Below are 11,240 nucleotides of genomic sequence, written 5' to 3' on the forward strand. Positions count from 1 at the left end.
AAATTGTTACAGACATGGTTTGCAATCGCAACAGAGATCAAGTTAAAACTACATTTATTTTAATGAAGTTATATTACAAAGTAATATAACTCTCTTAAAACAGTTTATCAGCTAATGAATATATAATTATTTTATTTAGTCTCTGGAATACCCCTTTAATTACAGAAAAGAAAAACATTTTGTAGAGATTTAGAAAGTTGCTTCATTTAGCATTTATTGACTCTCCTGCAGGGCCGGACTGGGGCTGAAAAGCAGCCCTGGCACACAAACCCCACCAGCCCACATATATATTCCCCACACACCTATTTCACTATGTTGAGCAGAAATTTTTTTAGCTTTACTACTGTCACATTATTTTCTTACATATGTGAAGTATTACTCCCTGCAGACTATAGAAGAGTATACAGCAGTGATATCCCATAGCAGGTGTACACAGATGCTGAGAGTATACAGCAGTGGTCAGACAGTCACAGGTAGAATACAGAGCCATTACAGAGGATCTTTCCCCACTCCTGTCATTGTGCTGTTCCCCTATCCGACGCCTAAATAAATTATCTCAGACTGCTGACTAAATGGAGTTCACAGACGCTGAAATAAATTCATAACCTGGACCCCAAAAAAATGTATGACACAGGCCTAAAATGCATACCCCAACATGTAACTTCAGACCCCAGGCCACATTAACTTATACTGCAAACACCAAAGGAAACACAGATCCAAGACTGCCTCTCCCCACACAGCTCAATCCCCTCAACCTCCAATCTCTCGAGTGCAACTCCTCCGTACTCCTCCATTCTCTATAGTGTGCACCACCTCCGTACTCCTCCATTCTCTATAGTGTGCACCCCCTCTGTAGTCCTCCATTCTCTATAGTGTGCACCCCCTCGTACTCCTCCATTCTCTATAGTGTGCACCCCCTCCGTACTCCTCCATTCTCTATAGTGTGCAGCCCCTCCGTACTCCTCCATTCTCTATAGTGTGCACCTCCTCCAGGTAACACAGAGGGGACACAACCAGAGTGACACTGCCAGGAGCCACACTGTGTGACAATGTGAGTGCGATGTGCTGCATCACCGGCTCTCACACACACCTGTCCTAGCTGATCTGCCTCTTTCTTGCACAGTAAACGCTTAGGGGAAGATTTATGAAAGGGTGTAAATATACACCTGGTGTAAACTGCCCACAGCAACCAATCACAGCTCAGCTTTCAGCTCTGGTAAAATATAAGAGGAGCTGTGATTGGTTGCTGTGGGCAGTTTACACCACGTGTATATTTACATCCTTCTTCTATGCCCCATATTTTTCACTTCAAGTCCGATCTGTGCCCCATATATTTGATTAAAGCCCCTCTATGCTCCAATTACTAGTGTCCCCCCCCACAGTGCCCCCACCAGAGAAAAAAAACAAACAAACAACTCTCCTGTGACCCGTTCCTGCAGCTCCTCTCCCGGCAGCGCATGTCTTTTCTCTATCAGGCATCAGTGTGACTTCTGGTGCTGCATGGTTTTGCTGATGGCTTTGTAGTCCTAGTCCTACACACTACTTACCCCACCTGACCCCCCCCCCCCCCTACACACACACTAGAATCCCCTGCTGTGCTCCGATATAATAATAAGGCCACCTGTGCAGTGCCCCAATAGTAATAATCCCCCCTGTGCTCTGTCCCATAGTAGTTATCCCCCCTGTGCTGTCCCCATAGTACTCCCCCTGTTCTGCACCCCCATAGTAATCCCCCCGTGCTGCACCCCCATAGTAATCCCCCCGTGCTGCACCCCCACAGTAATCCCCCTGTGCTCTGCTCCATAATACGGCCCCCATTCCCCACCCCCACCCCGCATTGCCAAATACAAACAAAAACATTATACTCACCTTATTCTGAAATACAGCGGGTCCTTCTCTCTCTCGCAGGCCGTATCCTCCCAATAAACTTGCGGTCCCGTGGGCTGTGGGTGGGCGGCACTATCGTCAGTCTGAGCATGATGTTTCGGAGGGGCGGCCGCTGACAGGGGCACACTAATTAAGATCCCCCCCACACTTACACACTACCCTACCTGACCCCCCCCCACACACACACACACACACACACACATTAGCCCACCTGACAAATCCCCCCCACACTCACTACCCCACCTGACACTCCACACACACTCACACACTACCCCACATGACCCACCACACTCACACACTACCCCACCTGACAAATCCCCTACACACGCTCACACTACCCCACCTGACAAATCCCCCACACACACTCACACTACCCCACCTGACAAATCCCCCCCACACACTCACACTATCCCACCTGACAAATCCCCCACACACACACTCACACTACCCCACCTGACAAATCCCCCACACACACTCACACTATCCCACCTGACAAATCCCCCCCACACACTCACACTATCCCACCTGCCAAATCCCCCCCCACACACACTATGCCACCTGCCAAATCCCCCCCCACACACTCACACTCTCCCACCTGACAAATCCCCCCCTCCCCTCTCCACTCCTCCACCTGACAATCCCGCCCCTGCCACCGCCTCCCCCCGCCTGTCCGAATCGGCGCTTCTGCCACCTCACCCCTCCGTGGCCTGCTCCTTCCACCGCAGCCCGCTTTTTTCCGTGCGGCCCGCTCCTCCCACCGCAGCCCGCTTTTTTCCGTGAGGCCCGCTCTTTCCACCGCAGCTTGTCCCGTCCTGGCCCGCTCCTTTCACCGCAGCCCGCCCCTGCTCCTGGCGTGCTCAACCAATCAATGTGGAACAGGAGCGTGGGGCCGCTGCGACTGGCTGTTGTGCATGTACAACGCGTGCGCCACAGCCAGCCACAGCGGCCCCACGCTCCTGCTCCAAGTTGATTGGATGAGCACGCCAGGAGCAGGGGCGGGCTGCGGTGGAAGGAGTGGGCCAGAACGGGACGGGCTGCGGTGGAAGGAGCGGGCCGGGAGGAGAGGAGCGGGCCGCATCGGTGATTTTTTTTTATTGTGCAACCCGGGCGGCCCACGGACTGGTAATCCGGCCAGCCCAGCGGGCATTTGCCCGGCTTGCCAGATTACCAGTCTGGGCCTGCTCTCCTGCTGCGTCAGATAAAGATCAGACAGCACACTGCAATCAGCAGTGCCACCCCTGTCTGCTGTCCCCCTCCTTCTCAGTGTTTGAGTTGGCAGCTGTGTTTTCAATAAGGGCAGAGAGCAAGTTTTATCCAATCGCAGTGTAGATAGAGGGAGACAAACAAACTGCATTGTATGGAGGGAGGGTTAAAATCTCAAAGGCTGTCTATGAGTATACAGAGAGCGGGGATGGCAAATCACGAATTCCTCAGCATCAGTATATATGGGGAGAAGATAACCTCATTGGCTGTCAGTACAGGAATAAAGCTTTGCTGATACATAGGAGTGAGTGCTGACAGCAGCAGCATTGACACATAGATCTCACATCTAGCATGTAGTTCTGGAAGAGATATGCCAACATGAAAAAGTGAATGATAGAATGGAGATTGCAGCCTGAGTGCAACATTTTAAACTCAAAGTAACCAGTAAGACCTGAAAAAGAAAAAAAAAAATCTATACTTTGATTTAAGTAAAAGTAAAAAAAAAATAATGCATTTGATGCCTCAGAAAGTAAATTATTTTGTGTACCCTTACTGTTTGCTTTTATTTCAGGTGAAGAACATTATCTACCATGCAGTCAAAGACGCTGTTGGCACGCTCCGAGCTCATGAGTCTAAACTGGCGAGATCATAGAAAACGTTTGTGTTACAGTCCTGGGAAATTGTAACAGGAGCCTCCTTCATGTTTTGGATTTGTCACTTTGACTAGAGGCAAACATCTAAACCGTGTGGATCCATTGTACAATCCAGCCACTGTTTTCTCCTACAATCCAGCCTCCTAATCACACGTGCTATAGACATGTCTCACTTATGCACTTGACTGAAAGGCATCGATTTTCTGTTCCTGCCTTCAGCTTTAACCACGTGAGCTCTGGAAAACTGTGCTTCTGGTACAATTCTAGACTAAAACTATAGAAGAGCATGTTTGGCTTCTCGGGCATAGTTTTCCAGTCTTGGAGAAATCTACAAAACCAATTTAAGATGAACTAACATAGTTATTACATGAAAATGAACCTCTTCACATTGCACCCAAATGTCTAACACAATGGATAATTTAATCCTTGTCCTTGTAGTTATTTGCAATACAAATCAACTTGTTAAAACCTTTTTAATAGCATAGTTCAATATGCTAGCTCCAAATAAAGTGGAGGGTGCTGAAGTCATGCTTTTACTGGGCAAAGCAAGGGATCGGAAATGTATTTATTAAGAACAGTAGGTTTGTAGCAGAGCAGTTACTCTTTCATGGAATTAGACGTTTTTAGATCTTTTGAAGACATCTGTTTTCCTGCATTTACAACAAGGCACATTGCATTTAGTCTTCCTTTGCAATTGAATTTTGTCTGTAGAGTCATTCACAGAAAATGGTAAGTAGTGGGGTAGGGTCAGAGAACCCTAAAATTGGCCAAGTGTTCATGTTGACAATATTGGGCATCCTTTAAGTGTATATAGTTGCTTTAGCAACGGTCATGCAAAATGTTTGGCACATTATCCATTTCATTCAGCAGTTTTACCCACCCAGTGAAAAGCATTTTTTTCGCCAGTGAAATATTTTGAGAGTAATGTTAGAGGCAAGTGAACTGGAGTCAGATCTCATTGTTTCAAGGAGCTTTCCATATGGACTTATGGAAGGTGATGGTTTCTCTACCTGTATTGTGCCACTTTGCAGGTCTGTTTATATATTCAGTTACACAAGTTTTTTAAGTGAATAACTGTAGATTACTTTTAATTTGACTTCCTGTAATTTGATTTTGTGAAGGGCTGACTAGGGTTTCCATGTTCTTAATAAAGTACAATGAATCTCTAGCTTGAGTTGTCTTTTTTCCCAACGTTGCTTAATGAGTTACAAAAGTTTTTTAAAGTGTTTAAAACATTTTTTAAGTAATATACACCAGTATGACAGTGACCTATTCACTTATTTGGAAGGTTCTTTATTTCCATTTACTTTCTCTGCCAGGAATGATGACCCTCACCAACACATGTTTATGTCGTGTTTAGTTGATATGCCACAAGTGTTTCGTGTGAAAACACTTTTAGAGCCCACAAAGTTGCACACCTATTAGGCACCTGTAGCTACTCCATAAGAATCCTACAATTTGTTTTGTTATGGATTTAGTATAAAATCAAAGGTACAATTTGGTCTATAGCAAGATATGACCCCCAACGTATTGGGGATCTGTACAACACACATCTTTTTACAGCTGTATTTATGTGGGCAAGAGTCAGTGAGAATCAGATTTGCCACTTTGCGCAAGTTGGTGTTTGCCAGGGAGAAGAATATTGGTGTTACATATCTCTCAGAATACACTTTATGGACAAAACTATTTGTTCTTCACTGCTTTATCATTACATTGCCACAGGTGTATAAAACCAGCCCCTTGAATGCAGTCTGCCTTTACAAACCTTTGTGACGGAATTGGTCGGTCAGCAGGGCTTACTGAATTCCAGCATGGTACATAAGAAGCCACCACTGCAGCAAGTCAGTTCCTTAAATGTATTCCCTCCTACATCAACTGTAAGCGGCATTATTGAAAAGTGGAATTGTTTAGGAACCACAGCAACAGCTAATAAAAGAAGGATCACTTTTGTGCAGAGGTGGATAAAAGTCACCATCTCTCTCCTGACTTCCTACAGGGTTCCAGACCTCAACTGCACAAAACTTGAGCCCTGCAAAGATCTTCATAGCTTGGGAATCCACGGCCCAGCAGCTGCATGCAAGCCTTACCATTACCAAGCACTGGATGGAGTGTTGTAAAGCATGCTGTCACTGGACAAATCACCAATATATACTTATTACGGGAAATGCTTAGAAGATGTTTTTCTTTGCACTTCTGCATCAAGGCTTCACTTCCTGGATAAAATGGTGATGTCACGACCAGACTCCCAGAGCTGTGCGGGCTGTGGATGCTGGAGAAGATGATGGCAGGGGGATGCTGAGGGACACTGGGCACTGGATATGCAAAAGAAGAGCATATTCATGTTTCCCAGGGGGCAATGCACCTAGGTTTCACTGCATTGAGCGCTTTCACTAGCAGCCGCCAGTGTTATTGTTATCTGCCATAATCCTCTCCAGCAGCCACAGCCCGCACAGCTCTGGGAGTTGGGTTGTGACATCCACATTTTATCCAGGAAGTGAAGCCTTGATGCAGTAGTAAGTGCAGGGGGGAAAAAAAGCACTTTATGTGCGTTTCCCGTAATAAGTGTATATTGGTGATTTGTATAACTTTTGGGGGGCAATGCAATACTTTTTAATAAACTTTTTTGCCAGACTTATTTAATAGATCTCTCCCTATACCAAATGAAAAAGAGATCAATCAAGGCTGGTGGAGTGAGGAAAAAACATTTCAAAATCTGCCATACTATACATTTATTATGGTTTTTGACTTTCAAAAGTCAATAAATTTGCAGTGATGTGGATCTTTATCACATGGCAGTTCCCACATGGCGTATTAGGGGAAATAAATTAAAACAGAAGTTTTTGGAACCTGAATTTGAAGTAAATGTAAAATTTTAGTGTAGTAATTGGTGAAATGGCTCGTGTAATGCTCTGCATGATCGCTGGTGGTATTAAGCATTTTGTAATGCATTTTCTCATGCCACAAAAAAAAAAAGATTAAAAAAAACATGTCATACTCTTGCACATTTTTTTTTACTCACTCCTGAAAAGTTTTTACTATAAATAACATGAGTTTTTGTGTTATACATGATCAAATCCTTGGCATAAAGGTGGTTTTAGGACTGCATCCTACAAGGAATCTGAGGATGGTAGAAATAGAATACTTGAGAAGAGAGGGAATACTTGTGCCTGTGTTTTGACTCTTTGGTCTTTGCACCACCTATTGCCCACCAGTGTCGAGTGACCTGTCCTAGAGGGTGACACAAGCCCAGACCTTGTTACCTGGGATGAGCGGAATGCTGAGGGTTCCCTGCTTACACCCGTGCTGCGAGATAAGAGTTCATAGACTTCTAGCAACTTTGCTATCCGGATCAGTTCCTTACTTTCTATATGGATACTGTCCTGCACTGTGTCTCTCCTTGTCCATGGCGTGGGTTGAGATGATCCCTCTCTAGTGAAGGTTTAACACTGCATAGTGTTGGTTGAGGTTGTTTGAGAAGAAAATGTAGGGAGTTGCATGTGCTCTAGTCTACGTCTAGACTGCACAATTTAGACTGGGGACCTGGCAGGGGCCAGGGCCCAACTGGACCGCTGTGGGGAGCATTCTGGCTTGTGTCCTTCCTCTACAGCAGGGATGGGGAACCTTTGGCCCCCCAGCTGTTGCAAAACTACATTTCCCATCATGCCTGGACAGCCAATGCTAAAGCTTTGGCTGCCCCAACATGATGGAAATTGTAGTTTTGCAACAGCTGGAGGGCCGAAGGTTCCCCATCCCTGCTCTACAGAGTCTAGCGGCAAAAGACACTACACTTCCTCTACCCATGTGACTTCCTTCCTACAGCCCCTGTAAGGTATGCTATGAGTGGGTGAGGAGTACATAAGTGAGAAGTAAAGAGAGAGATGATAGGTGAGAAGAGGAAAAAACTCATTGGCGTACAGATCCATGTGACACACCAACAATAACCCCTTAAAGGAGAAGTCCGGCCAAAAGTATTTTTTTTATATGTTATTACTTATGGAAAGTTAGACAAATTTCTAATGTACATTAATTATGGGAAAAGCACATATACTGCTATTTCCCTTAATTTATTAGATCATGGAGTGTTAGAATTCTCTCAGAAACCGTGACGTCACGACGAAGGGTGTAATTCATATGGAGTGTCCAGCAGGGGCCGCACTATATATAGAAGTCAATGAGTACTATTGACTTCTATATATAGTGCGCCCCTGCTGGACACTCTATTGAATCAATGGATGTGTATGTAAAAATGTTATGTACGGTACGTTTTGATTGAATACATTTATGGAATACTTTGGGGAGCAAGTGTCCTTGCTCCCCAAAGTATCCCATAAATGTATTCAATGAATACATTTGGAGGGCACCGAGCAGGGAGGGAGATCTACCTCCCCCCTCCCTCCCTGCTTGGTGCTGGCCACATATACACAGTACTACTCCTCCCATCATCTGCTCATAGTATGAGCAGAGGATAGGGGAGTAGTACCTGTGCAATCCCCATTACGCCGCCGCCGCACAGCTGCTCATCACAAGGGCTTCATCATGACCCCTCCTCTGCTCCCTCTCCTCCTTCCATCATGCAGTGTGGACCGGGAGCCAGTATGTAGGAGCAGAGAGTGACGGGATAGTGTGAGGAGCGGCGCGGGTGGCGGCGATGTGATGGGGATAGCACATGTACTACTCCCCCATTATCTGCTCTGGGAGGGGGGGAGGTAGATGCACAGGCACCTCTCTCCCACCCTGCTTGGTGCCCTCCAAATGTTTTCATTGAATACATTTATGGGATACTTTGGGGAGCAAGGACACTTGCTCCCCAAAGTATTCCATAAATGTATTCAATCAAAAGGTACTGTACATAACATTTTTACATACACATCCATTGATTCAATAGAGTGTCCAGCAGGGGCGCACTATATATAGAAGTCAATGGTACTCATTGACTTCTATATATAGTGCGCCCCCTGCTGGACACTCCATATAAATTACACCCTTCGTCTTGACGTCACGGTTTCTGAGAGAATTCTAACACTCCATGATCTTATAAATTAAGGGGAATAGCAGTATATGTGCATTTCCCATAATTAATGTACATTAGAAATTTGTCTAACTTTCCATAAGTAATATATTAAAAACTACTTTTGGCCGGACTTCTCCTTTAAGTACTACAGCCGTGCAATAACTGAATACACATACTTGCAATAGCGACATCTTGTGGCGAAACTCTGGCACTACTACATCACCACTTACACTCAAAAAGTACAGGCTTTTACGAAGGGTGTAACCAATAGCAACACCCGTGGTGGGACACCACAGTTGCATTTCAGTGCATGCAGTGTTTTGTATTTTTCCTTTGGTTTTCTCTGGTGGGTGGAAGCCACTTTCTACTGCAGGGGTGCAGATCCAGCATGCCTTCCAGCTGTTGCAAAAGGAGCTCTAATACTGTATCTAACAATGGGTTACACTTGGGGGGATCTTATATGGGGGGCACTATTAGAGAGTTATCTACTGCTAACTAATGTGTGAGCCTTGTGTAGGGAAGCCTAACCACTGTGTGTAGGCACTATTAGAGGGGGTAATGTCTTTATGGGGGCACTATTGAGTGGGTATCTTATGCATTGGAACTCTAACATGAGGGCAACTACTGTGTCTAGGCACTATTGGCGGAGTTAACCATTGTGTGTGGGCACTATTAGAGGACTAATGTGTTGGGACACATTTAAAGGGGTACCCAGGAGACTAAAAATTAATTTTTAATACACTTCCTTAATAAATATATTACTTTGTAATATAACTATTTAAAAGAAATGTATAGTTTTTTTAATTCAGATTTTTACTTTTGTTGACTGGCAGCTGTAGCAGGCGACATGGCTCCCTCTGCTGCCACCAACGTTTGTGTTAGGAATTGCAGGGCTATTGGTGTCTGCTCTGTTTCTTGGTCTAAGGAATTGCAGGGCTATCTAAGCCTTGTAGTTCCCCTTGCTCTGTTCTAGTGCTGCCACAGAGCGCTGTACAGTACCTGGTGGAATGGGACCCATGCTCTGTATGGCGATGTGCCACAGCCCTATATTAGAGTAGGGGATCAGTAACTGCAGTGCTTAGTTAGTTCTACAGTTTGCAACACAGACTTCTCACCCTTAACATAAGTAAAAATCTGAATTAAAGACTATACTCTCTTTTTTAAGTTATATTACAAAGTATAACTTCATTAAAGCAGTGTATTAAATAACAAATGTTTAGCCTTTAAGGGGGGACTAATATTGGGGGGAGGGGGGGGTCGCTGGATACCCTTTGCCAAGAAGGAGGAAAACTCAGTCCTCATAAGGTAGGGGTCCGCAACTGGCAAGCTGCAGTCCAAACCGTTTCTGTGATGGATTTTTACTATGGGCAGCCAAACTGTATACTACTGAGGAGGGTGCTAGAAATGTGCAGAGCCTTATGGTGTGTTCACACAGAGAGATTTATCTGACAGATTTTTGAAGCCAAAGCCAGAAACAGACTATAAACAGAGGAGAGGTCATAGGGGAAAGATTGAGGTTTCTCCTCCTCTCAAATCCATTCCTGGCTTTGGCTTTAAAGATCTGTCAGATAAATCTCTGTGTGTGAAGGCACACTAAGATGTTTGGCAGATTTTGAAAAGATGACTCCTGGCTGAAAAAAAATCACCTGACAACAGACCCACGTAAGGGTGCGTTTACACAGAAAGATTTATCTGACAGATTTTGGAAGCCAAAGCCAGGAATGGATTTGAAAAGAGGAAAATCTCTGGTTTGCTTTATGACCTGACCCCTTTTTATAGTCTGTTCCTGGCTTTGGCTTCAAAGATCTGTCAGATAAATCTGTCTGTGTAAACGCACCGTAAGTGTGGACGCTTGCTACAAGTAATTGAGTCACCTGACCAAAAGATTCCTGTAATCTGTAACAAATTTCCCTTTACAAAATAAAATAAAATATATTATAACATGATATATTATAACATGAGGTCAACATGATAAAAAAAAATGTCACTATTACCCAGGCCTAAATGATACTAAAATATAATCTCACTGCAGCTTGGTAATATGTAAAATTATTAAAAAAAAGGTTTTGTTTTGTTCTGAACAAAGTAGTAAATACTAAATAATAATAATTGGTATCACTTTAACTATACTGACCCTAAAAGAGCGACGTACTGTCATTCATTAAAAAAAACTTAATTATTGTTTCCTTCCATTCTCACCCTAAAAATAAAGAAAACATTTAATACCTTATAAGATACTACTGAAAAAAAAACTATTGCCATATAAAACTATATCCATGTAAAAGCTAGAAAATTTCTCCCGAAGGGGTTAACAATGTCCCTACCAAGATGCTCCCACAACAAGTGGCTCTCCAGATGTTGCAAAACTCCCATAGTGGTATATGTACTGGATTTGCAACAGCTGGAAAGTGGAGAGGCACAGGTTGGAAAACATTGCTGTACAATATGTATACTGGCGTGTAAGAAAGGGTTAAGAGCAGGAGTAA

The 11,240-nt window shown here is 44.2% G+C and overlaps 1 protein-coding gene across 1 annotated transcript in view; it reads left to right on the plus strand.

Annotated features, from left to right (window-relative positions):
* The window catches only part of KDM3B (lysine demethylase 3B), a 47,431-nt gene extending 42,531 nt beyond the window's left edge, over window positions 1-4,900 (plus strand). Inside the window, exon 24 of the mRNA XM_069973010.1 lies at window positions 3,662-4,900. Within this exon, the coding sequence (XP_069829111.1) occupies window positions 3,662-3,742 (81 nt within the window). The 3' untranslated portion in view covers window positions 3,743-4,900. The remainder of the gene's footprint in view (window positions 1-3,661) is intronic.
* The last annotated feature ends 6,340 nt before the right edge of the window (window positions 4,901-11,240 follow it).

The sequence above is a fragment of the Dendropsophus ebraccatus genome, chromosome 1 (genome assembly GCF_027789765.1).
Source record: "Dendropsophus ebraccatus isolate aDenEbr1 chromosome 1, aDenEbr1.pat, whole genome shotgun sequence".
In the NCBI taxonomy this organism is placed as follows: Eukaryota; Metazoa; Chordata; class Amphibia; order Anura; family Hylidae; genus Dendropsophus; species Dendropsophus ebraccatus.